The sequence below is a fragment of the Thamnophis elegans genome, chromosome 4, assembly GCF_009769535.1.
Source record: "Thamnophis elegans isolate rThaEle1 chromosome 4, rThaEle1.pri, whole genome shotgun sequence".
Taxonomy (NCBI): Eukaryota; Metazoa; Chordata; class Lepidosauria; order Squamata; family Colubridae; genus Thamnophis; species Thamnophis elegans.
This window is the reverse complement of record NC_045544.1, coordinates 116,535,149-116,553,483: the sequence shown is the minus strand read 5'-3', so window position 1 is coordinate 116,553,483 and position 18,335 is coordinate 116,535,149. Positions and strand designations below refer to the sequence as shown.

The 18,335-nt window shown below is 44.1% G+C and overlaps 1 protein-coding gene across 1 annotated transcript in view; it reads right to left on the bottom strand.

Moving 5' to 3' along the window:
• Window positions 1-1,431: 1,431 nt before the first annotated feature.
• The window catches only part of SLC13A5 (solute carrier family 13 member 5), a 37,372-nt gene continuing 20,468 nt past the window's right edge, over window positions 1,432-18,335 (bottom strand). The window contains 9 exon segments of the mRNA XM_032216099.1: window positions 1,432-3,525; window positions 4,895-5,032; window positions 8,118-8,279; window positions 13,746-13,838; window positions 13,840-13,865; window positions 14,630-14,751; window positions 15,507-15,719; window positions 15,999-16,121; window positions 16,812-16,974. Of these exon segments, the coding sequence (XP_032071990.1) occupies window positions 3,397-3,525; window positions 4,895-5,032; window positions 8,118-8,279; window positions 13,746-13,838; window positions 13,840-13,865; window positions 14,630-14,751; window positions 15,507-15,719; window positions 15,999-16,121; window positions 16,812-16,974 (1,169 nt within the window). The 3' untranslated portion in view covers window positions 1,432-3,396.

The window sequence follows — 18,335 nt, the reverse complement described above, 5'->3', positions numbered from 1 at the left end:
ATTGAAGTCTAAGCAACCTAAAGCTGTCAACGTTGAGAAATACTGCTTTTACACATCTTTCTTTTTACATTAAAAAATCCCAAATACTGTTGCTTTTCCTAGATGGAGAGCAATTTTAACCCCCTAACTATTTTGGTTGCCTTTTTTTGTATTTTTTGTAGCTCAGAGTATTTTGTTTTGAGTATACTGCTGTGTACATGACATCCCTACAATTGTTGCACTACATAAAAGTATTGCTGTCAACCTTTGGCCACATATCTCTCATAATGTGAAGCTGTTTCAGATTCTTTTAGTTCTGTGTTCCTAGACATTGGTGCAATTTGAGCACTGAACCCAAAGAATAGTAGGTGCCCCAGAGGGATGTGGGCCAAATTGATGGAATATGTTGATAAGTCTGCCTATATTAAAGAAAATGACATGTTAGTTACCTGGAGCTTTCTTCTGCTCCAGTCAGGGCAGAATTACCCATTGTGCTAAAAAAATAATAACCCCTCATATATTGTACATGTACTTGCACGTTTTACAACACTTTCATAAATTAACATCCCTACCTCTGGGAACAATGTCTTGGATTGGGTAATGTAAGCATCCCTTAGAGTCAATCAAAGCACCCAACAAGAAACTCCCACCCCAATTTTTTGTTGCTTTATCAGATGAATTAGTGGTATTTCTCAAACTCAGCATCTTTCACATATGTGAACTGAGAAACACTGGTTTACAGGACTTTCCTCACAAAGGTTGTCAGAACCACTTTCTCTTGGATCAGCTCCTTGGGAAGGGTGAAATATTATATGTAACCTCCAAAGGAGTCCATTATCATCACTGCTAGCTATTTGAAGAACTGTGAAAAATTAAGAGTTAGCACTGAATTCTCCTGTAGTCTTTTTTTATGTGGGGGTAAGACACTCCTAAAACCCCTGTTCAGTTCTGGGTTCTGTTAAGATACAGCCTGTTGTGCCTTAAAATGGCTTCTACTGTACTGTCATAAAATGAATTCTACTGTGCAGCACAGTGGAGTTGTCATGGTAATGGCTTCACAGTACTCCACAAGTGGGCTCCCTTTGATAAGGGGGAAAATCCAACATTAAAAATTATGCTTGGTCTGGACATTTTCCCCCTTATAAATAAATGGCAATGCCGGGTTATCGGCTAGTTGTATGATGCAGTATGGAATCATGATAATGGTTTAAATGCTTTCTAGGTTTCCTTCAAATCTTGTAAGAGTAGCGCCTATACGAAGCCTTTGGATACCAATAACATTGAGAAAGAAAGGGAAGAGAGGGAGGAAGGAAATTGTGTGGCTGCATCTTCAGAAGTGTTCCCAATCTTGGATTTATTTTCTTCATCAGGTGATAGGAAAAGTTCTCTTCATATTATGCTATTCTTTGAAACAGCTTAGTGTGGTACGACAGATAACAAGAACCGTCTTGGGATGGTGAAACCATTACTACTTTTATTTTTTTTTATAATAGTTAAGTTAGAACAACAAAATCTTGGCTACAAGTTCATGAAAGATAAAATCTTTACAAAGAGAACTTTAAAAAAGGAACAATTGAACAGTACCCATTGATGCGCACACTCTTTCAAGAAGGCTGAAAAATACTGAGACCCCTGACCAGGAGGTGGGATCCTGCAAGGAGTACACAGCTTCTATTCCCTCAAACACCATGTAAGCTGATGGTGCCAGTTCACAAAATGAATAATGAGATATGTTACGAACCTATATGAAATGGGGAAGATAGGAGGTAGCTATCACCCTTTGGTCTCTTCTCAGGAGTTATATGACCAGAAATCTCCAGTCCTTATGACCCTGGAAGGCAACGCATCCCACTTTCCATACAATCACTAGTGAAGTTGGCCAGGATAAGCTATTTCAAGAATCGTATGACTATCCATGTATTTATACTGCAGGCTAAGCCACAATAGCCAGATTCATCCAACATGCTGTATTGAAACAAAGCAAACCATGTAATAGCTTGGCTCAGAATCAGGTTACAGGGTTTCCTGCCTATTCAGTACTCAAGGGTACAGCTATTCAACTTCATCACATAAATATCTGTCAGAATTGGAAATTTAGGTAGCATTGGATCTTTAACTGAAGAATTAAAATTTATTTTAAAGTCACCCATACTGATTGAAGACAGCAAGGAAAAACATCAAATAAGTTCATCAATTAAAAAATAATTATTATTTTGTGACATTCATTCTTGCAAGTTTCCAAAGTCAGGCAAGCTACTATCGGAAAACTAATGTAAACATCTGCTTTATATATTTGTGTTCCAAGTTCCAAGCCCTTCCTCCTGATTCTTGCAAAGAAACATTTGAAATCATGACTTCTGATAGGCAGAAGGCCAGGCAAGGAGAACTTAGGGAATGGGAAGAAATAGGATGTATATGAGGATACTCCAGATGTTTTCCATGAATATTTATGTAACATTTTAAAGAAGGTCCTCTCTGCCTCTTTTCTCAATGGAAGATTTTATCCAATAGCTCACTGATCAGCTGCCTTCCAGCCACTGAATTCAAAGGCACCGACATACAGTATGTAAAATGTATATTTGTCAGATGCACAAAATGAAAATTGCATTGCGTTGATTTTAAGGCAACTTAAATAATATTAAACATATTACGGTAAGCTACCCGTGTTTAGCTCTGACTGTTTTGCATTTACTTTCTCCCTTTCAAGCTCACCCTTGCCTATCCATATCCCCTTCTGCTTTTTCACTTAACACCTGCCTAGCTCCGGGCCTGCAAAAGGGTTGGGAAGAGACAATTGCATTTCTGCCTGGCTAGGAACTACCAATATCAGAACACAGCAGGCTGTTGTTAGCCCATATAGTCCAGATCAGCATGCCAGTGTGGAAGAGACATTCTTCTTGTCTTGAGACATTTGCCGGGCCTTCCCAGACAAGATTTGCCTGAGTGAGTGAGTTTAGCCAGGCAGCAGGAGCCGCAGAAAATGGTTAACTTGCAGGCCCACCGCAGACAATATGGGGAATTAATCAGGCCTGTGCTTGACATACTCCCAGTTTTACCTTAATGACCGTAGTTTTAGTCTGTTCTGAAGCCACTTTCTTCCTATGTTTAGGCATAGCAGTTTTTGTCACCATGCTTTGTCTCTAAAGAACCCGTATTCTGCTCCTGGTTAGCCTGGAAGCACAACTGGGCAAGCAGTGGCTGCAGAGATGCCACTGAGATATTTGCTCAGAGATTCTTCTGGAAGCAGCACAAACATGTAGGTGTGGCTGGAATACTTTCCAGGTGGTCTGCCCCATCTCAGGACAAAAAAAAAAAAAAAAAATCGACCTCAGTGGGTTTACTAAGGTTTGAGAAAAAAATTGGGGCGAGAAAGGAACAGGACGTCCGTACAAGTGCAGAATGCTTTTGGCTTTGTTTTCACTTCCCTAAGGTGCCGTTTGCCCATGAGGGGAAAGTGTCTAACTGGAACATGAAACGACCCCAGCTGTTGATGGCCAGAGTTACGCAAATAACTCCAATGATGTTCATCACAATTCCAGTTTTAACCTGGAGGGGGAGAGAAAAACAAAGAAAACAATGAGCAGTCCAAAGGTTCTGTGGCTCATTCATAAGGCAAGCAAGAGGAGGAGTCATAAGGCCCATGTCAGTTTGTGACGTTTTTATAACGGAAGGGAATCACACCATTCTCCCTGTTCCAGGAATACATTGTACAAGTGCCCTTTGCTCCCCCTTTTGTATATTCTGGGAAATTCCAAAGAACAAAATGAACACCAACGACCTCCCCCTCCATTTAGAACTTAACATCGTCACTGGGGGAATGGTAGCATTGGACCTTCTGAACTTCTCACAAACTAGGCTCAGATTTAACTGAGATTCACTATTATGCAAGATTGTTTCAATCGTCAGAGATATATCCCTATTTTATTCTAAAGAGGGGGGGGGGAATCTGATGCTGCTGAATTGCAGGAATACCTGGACAAGCTGTTATGGGATAGGATGGGAGCTTTTGGTCCATTTTGTTATTGCTCCTTCCTAATTTATTTTCTGCCTTCAAAGTGGGAGTTACGACTCTGGTTCTATGGAAACTGGAAGGTTAGAATGGATATGTATCACTGAACAACCACTGAGCTTTCTGTGGTACCAGTAATTTATTTATATCCTACTTTACAAAAAGTAAAGGGTGGTATTTCAACAAGTTCTAAATTAGTAATAGGAATGCCTCAAAATTTACGCTTGGACACCAAATTGAAACTTTAGTTTTATTTTTCAAAAGGAGAACAAATCCATTTTTTTTTCAGAACAGTACTTTTATTTAAGTCCACATTCCAGTTGAATAAAAATTTATCTGGCTTTACAGACACTGCCTCTTGTGTGAGCCTTTGCACACAACAAGTGTGTACAGCCTCTTCTGACAGACACGTAAGCACTTTGAGTGATGTGCCTAAAGACATACTCTCAAAAGAAAGCAAGTTCAGGATGAAAAATGTATTTTATTTGAGTCAATTTAAACCAAAATGCAATGGCAACACAACACCTAGCTTTACCCTGATGGATACTGAAAATCAAATGAAAGTTGGATCTGGTTGCTATTTCCATGGGACATAAAAAAACACCCCAAGAATGAAAATTAGATTGAAAAATCTTTAAAAATGGATTTCATTTCTATATTCCTGTCAGCTGGACATATCCTTGAAGTTATTATAGCATTATTAACTCAAAGGAAGTTTACCCAGAGTTACAGTATAAAATTGATAGCTTAAATCCCTTTCAATCAAATAAATAATTTCAGCTTTTATATTTTGGCTGGCCCCCAGGATGTTGGAAATACCTCTTGTGCCTCCCAACCCCAGCCCTTGCCTTCTTTCTAAAAACTTGGATGTGGACGCTTCAGTTGAAAGCAAAACTGCCAGCTTACCATGTCAGATACGTGGATATGGCCGTATGAGAATACAATGGCGTTTGGAGGGGTTGCTACAGGAAGCATGAAGGCGAATGAAGCACTAAGAGTGGCTGGGATCATGATGTACAAAGGGTTGACTTCAATGGACTGTGACTAGACAGACAAAAACAGAGAAGGAATGGGAAAGAAGGGAGAGAAACATTTACAGTATTGAACTGACATGTGGAAATATATGCTGGTTTGAAGCAGTAAAGGAATGTTTTAGATGGGTGTCAAACTCAAGGCCCATGGGCTGGATCCACCCTGTAAACAGCAAAGGACCAGCCCATGGTGCATTTTGGGCTATTTTGGCTGGCAAAGGGTTGCAGGAAGCCATTGCAGCTGAAAACAGAGCTTGGGAGCTCCATTTTGACTGGCAAAGGGCTGCAGGAGGCTGTTGCAGCTGAAAACAGAGCTCGTTTTCACTGCCAGAGTGCTTGGATCACTACATGTACCCCTGACACGAGTGACGTTGAGCTGGTCACGCCCACCCTGGCCCTCCAAGGTCCAACATAACCCTGATGCGGCCTTCAATTAAATTGAGTTTGACACTCCTGTTTTAGAGGCTCCCTCTATCCTTTCTCAAACTACTTCCAGGGCAGAAACACACCATAAGGGAAACAGTTGGTGAAGCTGGCCAAGGATTTTGTACTCCTTTCAGAAGTGATAAACAAAAGTCAAGGTTGATGTCATCATCAGTTGTGTCTTAAAGCAGTGGTCCCCAACCCCCGGTCCGCGGACCGGTGCCGGGCCGTGGAGTACCTGGCACCGGGCCGCGCAGCGGCCGGGGACCATGATCGTTGCAGCGGCCGGGGGCCATATTTGCAACTTTGTAGTCCTCATGAACGCGCCCTTTCTCTGCCCCCCCAGATGTGCGGGGCTGGGGGGGCGAGGGGAGGCCCGATCTCCCCCCCCGCCCTCTTGCTCTGCTCGCCCCGGGAGGGAGGGGGCGGCGGCGGCCTCGGCCCGAACTTGGGATGCTGCTGGCGGAGGCTGCCTGGGAGGCGAAACTTTGTCCGCGGACTCGCCCGGCCCGCCTGCCCCATGGAATGACGAGGGGGGGCAGGAGGGGGGCAGGAGGGGGGGCAGCATTTTCCTCCCAAGGAGAAACTAAGGTTGCGGGGGGAGGGGCGCAGCGCGGCCGTTTCGGGGGAACTTGGGGAGCTTCGCCGTTCCGAGAGGCGCTTCGTGCGCAGCCCCACCCAGGTGGGAGATGTTTTCCTCCGCCGAGGCGGGGAGGGGGGACTTTACGTAAGACTCGCGGCGCAGCTCTTCCCCCCCTCCTGGAGTGTCACCTGCCTCCCGCCCCTCCCCCCCACCGAAGCACTTTTTGCGTCAGGCCGGCGGGGCTCTCGGGGGCCCTTCGGCCGCAGCCCGCCTTCTCCCCCTCTTCCCTTCATGGAGCGCGGCACGGAGGCCCACCCCCTCAGAAGCAGCCGGCCTCCGCCGCGCCAGCCGCCCGCCCGCCCGAAGTAGGACACGGTGCCATCTTTTTCCCCCGCCGAACTGCAGCGAGGAAAAAGGGCTGCCCGAGCGAGCTGATCGCGGGGTCGGTTCCCCCTCCCTTCCCCCGGCGGCCGAGGAGGAGGAGGCGGGGCGGCCTCACAGGCTGTCGGCCTTGGCGTGAAGGAAGCCCCCCCCCGCCCTGCGGAACGCGCGCCCAGGATGGCCGCCTTCCCACCCGCCGGTCCGGAAGGCCGAGGGAGGCTCGTCTAACTGGTCCGCGGCGATAAAAAGGTTGGGGACCACTGTCTTAAAGGACCAAATTAATGTATATTAGTCTCTTGACTGCCACACCAGAAAAAGAACAAAATAATTTCAGAAGCACAGTTGTCCCATAAGAGCATTGCCTTGACATAAAAAGCTGCTGGACAGAATTGATATGGTATTAAACAACTCTCCAACAAGCTGTAATTCCAAGGGTAGCTCTTCCCACAATTCAAAACAATGGACCTCTCTCCAAATTAGGAAGAAATCCTGAAAACAGCAATTTCTACATCAAAAATATACCTCCCCTCACATCATAATCTCATACAATATGTAGTTGCTGCAGTTATGCACTGGAGACAATTTCCTTGTGTGGCCAATCACACTTGGCCAATAAAGAATTCTATCTTGCAATTTGAGCCGTGGTGACATAGTGGTTAGAGTGAAGTACTGCAGACTACTTCTGCGGACTGCTGATTGACAGCAGTTTGGCAGTTCAAGTTCCACTGGCTCAAGATTGACCCATCCTTCCATCCTTCCGAGGTCGGTAAAATGAGGACCCAGATTGTTGGGAGCAATATGCTGACTCTGTAAACTGCTTAGAGAGGGCTATAAAGCACTGTGAAGCAGTATATAAGTCTAAGTGCTATGTGATCAGATTTTACTGAAAAAATGAAGCATGATTGAGGGCAACTGCTCTGAGAAAGATTGTCTCCATATACAAACAAAGGAAGCATAAATATTTAGTCAGTCAATTCAAAAGCTCCCTCAATATTTCTATCCTGTTTTATTTTCCCTTCCATTTAAATCTGCTTTACTCCCTTGTTCTTCCAAATTTCTCTACAATGTTATTGTTCTCATGGTCATGCTGGCCAGTCCCTTATTCTAACATCCTGCTCCATTGTTTTGTTCACATAACATGTGTCACCTGGTTTCTGAATTAACCCATTGTCTGAATTTGCATAAACGCTGAGCCATAAACTAAATTTCACACAAGATAGAACATCACAAAAAAATTAACCAAGGCTACCTTGCTGTAGGAATGCAACTGTTAGCTTATTTAGTTAACAGATCTGATTATATATGTATTATTGTGTGAGCATAGCTATAAATACATAACTGAAATAAATGTACCTTCTGCAGCTGTTTACCCTTGATTTTACTTTCTTCCTTTCCTATTCCTTGTGTTGAAATATTGTGTGTATGTTACTTTAGTAATGGATCGTCTTCTTTGTAACTATGCACATTGATGAAGTTATCAAAGCAACACATCACCCATTTGGTCCTGCTACGTTCAATTAATCAAAGAAAAGTCACCTCTTGGAGCCCCAAACTGAATCTGATCCCCCCCCCCCAAAAAAAAACACTGGATGATCGCCAAGCACCTAATCTGGAAGCCTGTGGATCATTCATGCATCTTGCTGGAATGGTTGTATTATGTTTTACAAAACAAAATCTTCAAAATAAATGTAGGCCATGAAAAGAGCTTTACCAATGATGCAAAGACAGGCAGGAAGAGGGTGGCTGTGGCCACATTACTGGTACATTCGGTGAAAATGGCGATGACGATAGAGAGAATAACTGCAATAGCCCAGGGAGGAATAGTATGTAGTGGTGTCATCTGATTCCCCAGCCATCTGGACAGCCCCGAAGCCTGGTAAATAAAAGGAGGAAAACTGAGTTAGAAAGAAAATCCCCTAAAATAAAAACATTACAAAAACTAAATTCATATAATTCCCAAGATCTCGGTTTTTAAAATGGAATAGCTGTATTTAGGAATATGATTTTCCCAAATAAATAAGTCAAGTTTGGCTTAATGTGATGGAGTAACTTACCCAACATATTATCACAGTGGCTGAGTTGCTACAATATGCTGAACTACAATCTACCCAATCCATTTTAATGTAAACTAGTGCAAATCCAGGCATATTCCTCTCTTGACTATGAAGAAAGATTGTGCCCTGCAAAGATGAAACATAAATCCTTACGTGGTAGCTAGCTAAAAGTCAACTTCTATTTAATGGTGGAGATTTTTTTTTATCAACAACTGTTCACCCTCAGGTTTAAATAGAACTTCCAAATTCATAAAGAGTATATCTCTGTATAGTTGGTCTAGGGCCAAACAACTACTGGCTATCAGAAGGCCCATAATACAATATTCAGATCAGAAGAGTGGAAATCATTTCTGTGTATGTTCAGCCTAGAAAACAGATGATTTTCACATCAATCACATTGGAGGAGAAGAGGAAGAATATCTGTTTTCTACTGCCTCAGAGGGAAGAACTAGAACCAGGTAGTAGGAATTGCAGAAAAGCACAATTTTTAGTAATCCTCAAAAGAAATCACCTAACAACAGTCTACTCTGGGAAGTAATGGGCAATCTCATTGCTGGAAAGGGGTTTTTTGCCCTCTTTCATTAATTGTGTCTGATCTTGAAGACTTCCTGGACAAGACCCTTCAGTTTTCCTGGCAAAGTTTTTCCAAAGTGGTTTCCCATTGTCTGCTTCCTAGGGCTGAGAGAAAGTGACTGGCCCCAATGTCACCAGGGAGGCCTTGTGTCTAAGGCAGGCCTAGAACTCTCAGTCTCCCAGTTCTTAGCCTGAAACACTCCACCAAACCCACTCTCTGGTGGAGCTTAAACAGCAATTTAGTCAAGGAAGATGTACTGACACCTTTGGCTGATTGGGAGATTGGATGTATATGATGTCTAAGATCCCTTCCAAATCTATGGCTGCGTTCACACATACACCACCCCTGATTACTGAATTAACGCACTTAATTCAGTTCTAAACCATCAAAACTGGGCAGAATTTAGCCGTCCCTCCATAACAAAGCTGCTTTTTCGAAAAATAATGGGTTCATTTCTAAGCCACAAACTTAAGGCTATTGACTCAGCCTTCCATCCTTCCGAAATGAGGAGCCAGATTGTTGGGGGCAACATGCTGGCTTTGTAAATCGCTTAGAGAGGGCCTTAAAAACACTATGAAGCGGTACGTAAGTCTAAGTGCTATTGCTACATAACATTACGGAGACCTTGGTGCTCTCCGAGCTTGGTTGTTTGCTTGCAGATGTTTCGTTATCCGACTAGAAAACATCAACAGTGCATGATGTTATCTAGCTGGGTAATGGTTCAACTCAGATCTACAGATATTCTATTGTATGCATTATTATTCCATGCACTATTTTTCCCCATCCCAGCTGCTTACTTGATGGCTACTGCAAGTGCTCTATTAGGCAAACATAGCTCAGTAAGGAATCTCACGAACCCTTCCTTATGTCTCACCAAACATTTTTTTTTGCCTAAGAGGGAAAGCAGGAATCTCAATTTTTATTCCATGAGATGCAAAATGTACTATATATTCTTCACATATACAAAGGAAGCGATGTCCAGTTCCATGGGAGCCACATAAAATCCTCACGCAACTCTTTCCACATCCATGAGGTGTGCGCGGGAGAATTTTCCTATTCTCCTTAAAGCAGAGGTGATATTCAGCCAGTTCTGACTGGTTCTGGCGAACCGATAGCAGGAATTTTGAGTAGTTCGGCAAATACCACCTATGGGTGGCCCCGTCTCCAATCTACTCACTGCGACCCGAGTCCCAGCTGATTGGCTGGGTCTTCTTTTGCTGCCCTGCTGGAAAGCAGGTTAGTGGGGTGGGAGGGAATGGGGATTTTGCAGTATCCTTCCCATGCCACGCACAGCAAGCCATGCCTACAGAACTGGTCATAAAATTTTTTGAATCCCACCACTGCCTTAAAGCTATGACAGTAACCTACAATACGTATTTGCCAGCTATAGAGGAAAAAGCTCAGAGTGTCTGCTTCAGAGGTGGGTTCCTGCCGGATCGGCCGGATTGGCCGAACCAGTAGTGGCGACGGCAGGAAGCTCTGCCCACCTTCCTGAACACTTCTGCACATATGCAGAAGTTTCTGTGCATGCCTAGATGTGTTACGCACGCACGCACGCACGCACAAGCAAACTGGTAGTAAAAAAAAAATGGGAACCCACCACTGGTCTGCTTCTAGTCAGCCAGAGCATAACTATAACCCAAAATACATCAGAATATGAGCAGCAAGATCTTTTGGGTGACCATATGCTCTGCGAGGCATCAACACCAAAAGAAGGGATGTGCCTGGCTGGGAGGCACAGGAACCTCTTTGTCTGGCTCCTGTGTTTCTCTCTCCTGCCAAAGCTCTTTGGGGGGAGAACAAGGGCAGCCTGTTCCTTACAGTCACTGACTGCTCAATTTGAATGGCTGGTATTTTTGAATTAAACCTACAATTTAAAATGTTGCCAGATGAGCCATGCTGAATAACCAACAAGCTTGCAGCCTAGCTATTAGATGCTGCTTCCCAAAAGCTAAATTTAGGTCAAGTTCTCCTAGTCCTGATGCCATCTGAATGCAAACGGCAGCTGCCTGCCATTCAGGCAGAAGCACTGTGGTTAGGTGCCAGGCAGCAGGGTGGGCAGCTCTCTTGAACCCACAGAAGCTCTTATGCAGAGTCCTGAGTGGTTTGCTGTTAGCAGCCACACTTGCAACAGCAGCCACGTTTTCTGGAAAAGCAAAGCAGAATGTGCTAATGGATCGGTGCAGTGTGCTGGCCCAAGCTACACACGACAACGTCACTTGTTTTGTAATCAAGGCTTCTCCAGAAAACGTAGGACAACTTTACCCAAGAGCTTCAAAAACCTATGTCATAAGATGTTGGTCTTTCGCTTTTCTAAACTGTATTTAAAGCCCAGGATGCCCTAATATTACCTACAAACATGAATTGGGGGCTTCATGAGTAGGAACAGAAATTATACTTTGTTGGTTTGTTTGTTTATGTCTTGGATTTTGAGGCCACATGGTTGATTTATGATATTTTAAGGACTACACAAGTAGCATCCCCCAAAATTCAACAGGGGCTCTGCAGACATTCCAATCTCAGGGCTGGGAACAGAACCAGGTCCTTAACAAACTCCCAGAATGCTTAAAGAGTGGAAGCCATATGTATCTCCATCAGTGGTGGGATTCAAATAATTTAACAACCTGTTCTCTGCCCTAATGACCAGCTAGATAGTTGGGGCTCGGTGGTCATGTGACTAGATGGGTGTGGGTGTGGCCAACTCAACGTCACTCACATCCCAAAAAGGTGCGAACTGGCTGAATCCCACCACTGATCTCCATAGACATCAAGCAATCATTGAGACATATTGGTACCTCTTCACTGAAAACTCTACATTAGACCAGAGGAAAATAGCAGAGCAGTAGCACTTAGACTTATATACCGCTTCCCAGTGCCTCTCTAAGCTGTTTACTGCCATCAACAATCCAGGTCCTCATTTTACCCAGCTTGGAAGGATGAAAGCCTGAGTCAACTTTCAGCCTGGTGAGATTTGAACTGCCAAATTGCACGCAGCCGGCAGTCAGCAGAAGTAGCCTGCAGTACTGCACTCTAACCACTGCGCCACCGTGGCTCATAATCTAACCCTCTGCACTGTACAGTCCATGGGAAGATGTTTTTGTTGTTGTTGTTGTTAAGGAAAAATCTGCTCCTCACAGCAGTTGCTATCAATAGGGCTTAATTTGGATCCTGAGCAAGTTTTATGCAAACAGAATAAGTTGGTGATTTCTGATTTAGAGGTCAGCTGAAAAATAACCAGAGTTGTGTATGGACAGAACCAGTGTTTTAGTTTAACCATAGTTTGAACAAGTTACAACGGCTGAGTTTATACATCACGCTAAGAAATAAAGCATGCTTTATAAACCATAGTGGCTGGGTCCATCCATTGCATAAGCTCTATCTCCACAAAACTAATCATGCTTAGTATGTTATGTGAGTGCAGCTGCCAAATTTCTAATTAAACATACTTTAACCCAGGGGCCCAGATGCATCACGCCCTGGCCATGCCCACCAGAGGTGGTATTCTGTTGATTCACCCCCGTTTGGGCGAACCGGTAGTGGTGGTGGGAGGCTCCAGCCAGCCTGCCCAGACGTCATCATGGGCGCTCTGCACATGCACAGCAGGTTCTGCTTATGCGCAGAAGCACCGTGCACGAGCGAAGTGAGCGCAGGTGTGCTCCTGATTCTGAACCAGTAGTGAAGGTAAGAGGATTTCATACCTGATGCCCATGCCTGGTTTACCAAAGGGGGGAAAAGATCACAATACATCACATGACGACCGTGGCACGACAAAACCGCGCTACGCAAAATAGCAGAGATTAAATCGCGTCGCCGGTCCCAGGAGAGCCTCAGCCGCCGCCAGCGTCGGCGGCCCCGCTCGGCCCCCCCGCGGGCTTCCTGCTGCCCTCCACGGCTGAGCTGGACCCTTCCCGTGGGCTACTGCTGCTGGGCAGCCCGCTTTGCCCCGTGCCCGCTGCCGCTGTCAGCTGGAGGAGGAGGGCTACCTTGGAGGCAAAGAACGAAGCATGTAGAATGCCCTTCTGTCACCGCGCTGTTGTCGCGGCGGTAGGGTCGTTTTTTTCTTAGCGCTTCGGACGCCGCGGATTTGCCTCCGCACTTATGTCGGCGCGGATAAGGGCATCGCGGTTTTTGTGGTGGAACCCATGACGACAACAATACACCACGAGTTTGACATCCCTGCTGTAACCAATTCAATTAAAATTTGGCAGCTGCGCTCACACAATATACTATGAATAATTAGTGTTAACTTTTTTGTGTGGTTTAACTCAATTTACAACCCCTACCTGTTTGCTTAATTTATGTAGAAATATAGAAACCGTGTAGAAATATAGGACTCCATGCACATACAGAGAAGGATGTCAATTTAATCACGGTGTTATATGAACAAAGCACAGTAGGATAGGAAAAGAGCTCAGAGGCTGGGTTCACAAAAACAACCACAACACTCAACCTGATAACTACAGCCATGAGATTTCCACCATAGATTGGATCAGGTTTGCAAAGTATGTTAAACCACAAAAAAACAATTACATGCAAGCAGCATGTAATAATGCAGCCAGCGATTCTGCCTTATTACACTGATCCATGTGGGTAAGGTGCAACCATTGTGAATGGACTGGGTTTCCTATTGTAGGATGAATGCTACCAAACAGAATTCCTCTTGCAACGAAGTTTAAGCATTACATGTAGGAAACAAGTGCCAAGGACTTACATCACTCCCACTGGCCAAAGCAAAGCCACCTCCAAGTAGCAGCACAATATTCCAAGGCATCTTCTTCTGAACAGTTTTCCAATCCAGCAACGGGGGTGGGAAAAAATGGTTCCTTCATATCTGTAGAAAGAGCAGAATAAGCTAGATGTCTCGGAAGGGGCCTGGGGTCAGAGGAGGAAATACTTTATTTCCAATACCAACTCTTTCTTTCCAAGAAGTAGATGAAAGGCTTAATGCCATTGTGAGGAATGCATGTTTTGTCTACACTCCCCTGTTGAACTAGTCTGGAGAATGGTATCAATTGTTTATGTTTCGGATACAATCAGAACATTCCCCAAACAGCAACATGTATAGATGTCTAGTCAACAAGGAGTAGCTATTTTATATTTCTCTCTCAGCCTTTTGATCTAAAACTACTCCTGCTTTACCCACGTCCACTCATTCTGATTGGGTTTTATTCTAGTCATAATATACTTGTGACAGTAGGGAATATGCACATTTCAAAAATACTTTGGAATACTTTCACACAAGCAAGAACAACACCTCCCTTCCAGGCATTAAAACAACGGTTTTTTCCCCCTTCGGCCTATCTTATAGGTTCTGAAGCACTTCTGAGACATTTTTGAAGTATCCTCAAACTTGTTGAGTCCCCGCATGACTCATGTCTCCATGTGAACAGGATCATTCCATTCAATGCGGCAACATGGAGCATCACACAGCGGCCTAGGCCTCAAAAGCCTTCTGATTCCATCCCTGAAGAGCATCTCCTTCCTACCCTGCTTCTTGTGAAGAAACTGCTCTTCCGTAGTTCAAAGATGGGGAAAAAAGCTTCCTGAAAGTTTCCAGGAATGAAGGAGAAAAGTAGTGATGTTCATTGTCTTTACCTTCCTCAGCCTCTTCCAAATCACAACTTTTCTGGCTGCAGAAACCACATCTGGGCCTCATGGAAGGAAGAATGAAGAGCAGTAAGGCCACAAACATGGCCACCGTGGCGTCAGTTACATACCTGGAATGAATTTTAGAAAAAAGATAAAGGAGACCTGAGAACTGAGGCCCATCTTAATTTTTTTCAGCCCCTGAAGCAACCTATCAACCAGTGGGAAAGGTTCATCCTTCCTGAGCCCAGCTACTAAACATCTTGAAGTGCGCACAAGTGAGCCCTCTGTATGATGGGAATCAAGATCGCCATCCCTCAGCCTCAATCTCTCCTGGAGTACGTGTATATAATGCTCTGTTTGGTGGCGATTTAGCAAATCAATAAGATTTCCCTCAACTTTGCCTCAATTAACCTAATGTCTGTGTTTCAACTTTGAAATATAAACAACTTCCAGATCAATTGTATGACTGACTCGGGTCAATATTTGTCATGAATCTGATGCTATCTCCTGACCTCTCTCCAAATAGGTTAGGATGATGTCCACTGGATTATCTTATAAACATCCTGCAGAGAGAGGCAGGGTTTGCCCAAACTGTTTACTCATAGCTAAGCAGAGATTTGAACTCAGTACAGGATGACAGAGTGCTCCATGCTAGTCATTGTATTATAAAGCCTGAGTTGCAGCAAACCTCCTTACAAATTCTCTGCTTTCCCTCCCTCTGGAGTGGATGGTGCTAATTTACATGTATGTCTTCAACATATGCAAGTGCAGCGATGCTCTGCCGATTCACTATCAATCATAAGCTCTGTGCCATCTGGGAAGGTACTCAAAGCTCTCTCAAGGTAGTCTCTGTCTTTGCAAGGCAGTTATAATACCCACTCACTCTTTGTCTTTATTGAAGAGAAAAGTTGCCCAGCCTGGGACGAAGCCTGGATCTCGGGTGAACCAGAGGAGAATGAGCAGTGTGAAATTCATGAGGACACTGATTTCAGCGAAGGAGATGGGCCCCAATTTTCGGTATTCCTCCTTCAGCACGTTAAGAGCAGCCTTCTCTTTCTCAGTCTTTTGGCTTCCACAACCCCAGGTTTTCCTAAAGCTGAAAGCACAAGTCAATGGTCAAGCTGGCTGGCTAGGCTTTTTTTTTTTCCTAAATGGGTAAAGGAGAGATGAACAGTTGTCAGCATTCTCTGACACTAATCTGTGTACTTTACATGGGCTACCTTTGAAGATCACTCAGAACCTTCAGCTGGCCAGAATGCAATGGCCCAAGAGTTCTAGTGGTGCTGCAGGCTTTACACTAGCTCCCTATTGGTTTCCAGATGCAATCCAGATGCCTTTGGCAACACAATATTCATTCATTTGCCCAAAAACTTACTTAAATCCTATAAAGGAAAACTGAAGCCAAAACCAGGCCAGCGCCAGCATCAATAACATATTGGGAAAAGCAAATCCAAACCAGGAAGCGAAATTCACGATGTCATCATTTCTGGGAAACAATCTGTTCGCAGAAGGAAAAAAAAAAAGATGTGATTGTGCCCTGATCTAGTGGCTTTTGGCACACTGAAGGTAGATTGGGATGGGTCAACTCTGGGAAGCCCACCATAATGGGGTGCTAGCCAGTGGTGGGATTCAGCTGGTTCGCACCTATTCAGGAGAACCAGTTGTTTAACTTTCTAAGCACTTCGGAGAACCCGGTTGTTGGAAGAAATCTCATTTTGTTTTGTTTTTTCACTTTACAGGGCTAATCCTGTAAGGAAGGCAGGAAAGAAACATTCTGGTGTTGTTGCCCTGCTTACAGAATCTGCCTCTCCAGTTAACCCTTATTACATTGTAACAACTAAGGCGAAGCACCCATCGACGTGAAAGATGTTGAGTTGGCCGCGCCCACCCAGTCTCATGACCACCGAGCCACGCCTACCCAGCTGGTCATTAGGGCAGAGAACCAGTTGTTGAATTATTTTGAATCCCACCAAAGGATCGTGTCCTCTTTCACAAAGGGAACCCAATGGGCAAGATTTGGATGGGTGCTTTCATATGACCTTGGGAAAATGCATTTCTCGGTGATGGTTGACAATTACAAGGAACATAACCTCAGTTGGGATCCCAGGAGGAACGAATGAGTCCTCAAGATAAGGGAAACCACTTCCCCACTCTGGTTTCAAAAATCATAAGTCACTAGGGCACTTACTGATTCATCTGACCTTTCAGGACCAAGTTAGGGCCTGTCCCTGTAAGGGTGGCTGTCCCACCAATGCTTGCTGCGTAACACACACATAGAGTCATTCCCTTGTTAGTGCGCTTCTTTGCTATCCTGTCTTGCTCTTGAGAATCATCAGGAAGATATCCATTGCCTACAGATGGAGAAAAACAAGAACTGCTTGGCCTACTAAAAATCACCCTTGAGATGAGAAGAAACAGTAGGGCACAAAATAAACAGCAGAAGAACAGTTTTCAGTTAGGCTCCCAATACCTGCTCTTAAAGTTCAAAAGCCAGAGAGATAGCTTCTTCGTTATCTGTCCTAAACATCTGCTATCTGGAAATGTATTCTCTCTGAACATGGAGATTTCATTATGCATGACTGATAGCTTCTAGTAGTCTATAGAGTTTACAGGTGGGTGGGTATTTAGCCATCTACATTAACAAACATGATTATATCTTCTGCCAGCAAACATTTGCTTTAGATTTCATCAGTGAGAACTGTTCCCAGGCAATTTTTTTTTCCTTTCCAAGCTGGAAACTGGTGGACTGAACAGAAAGATTTAAAATATAATATTTCAGATTTTAATTGGATTCATTGTTTTGTCACAAAAATGCCAACATCCTTAATATGTTAATCCACAGGGGCTCAATTTACACATTGCAATAAGCCACACTGTGGCCTGTTACAGGTGTATGAACTCAGCTACTGTGGTTTACCAACTTGGTTTATTCATTTGTTGAATTTCTTTACTATATTCCCCAATCTTGTGACACAATGTGTGAATTAAATTGGGCCCTATTTAGGCAAGCACAGTTAACAGAACCAAGGCTTAACATGGTGTATCACTCTAAGGCAGTGTTTCTCAACCTTGGTGACTTTAGTCCTGTGGACTTGAACTCCCAGAATCCCCCAGCCAGCTATGCTGGCTGGGGGATTCTGGGAGTTGAAGTTCACAGGCCTTAAAGTCACCAAGGTTGAGAAACACTGCTCTAAGGAAAGAAGGTTGTGGGGTCTGGAATATTGGAGAACAATTTGTCCTCTCTGGCTGAGATGGTGGATGATGGCTTGGAACCTCTCCAGTGTCTAGGTGGCAGTCTCCTTATCTTTGACTGCTTTATTATTGCGTTAGTAAGCAGAAAACACCTTTGTTTATCTCCATTTATGTTATTGCTCTATAGTGATAAATTATGGGTCCAAAGGCAAAAAGATAGAGAAATTGATCCAACCACCACCTTCAATTTTTAGAGAGAAAAGAAAAAACTTCACAGAATTGAGGGGTAGAGGAGTGTAGAGATGAGCTTGCAGCAACTATTAGTAAAACATGGGAACAGCCTGGGACAACAGGAAAGTATGAAAAGAAAGATTGCCCTGCCTTGACTCTCTTTGATATGAGAGTAATGTGTCGCAACTTTGGCAACTTTAGGCTATGGGGACTTCAAGTCCCAGAATACCCCAGGAGGCAGCCATGTAGAGGGTAGAGGGTAGAGGGTAGGAAGGAGAAACACTGCTGG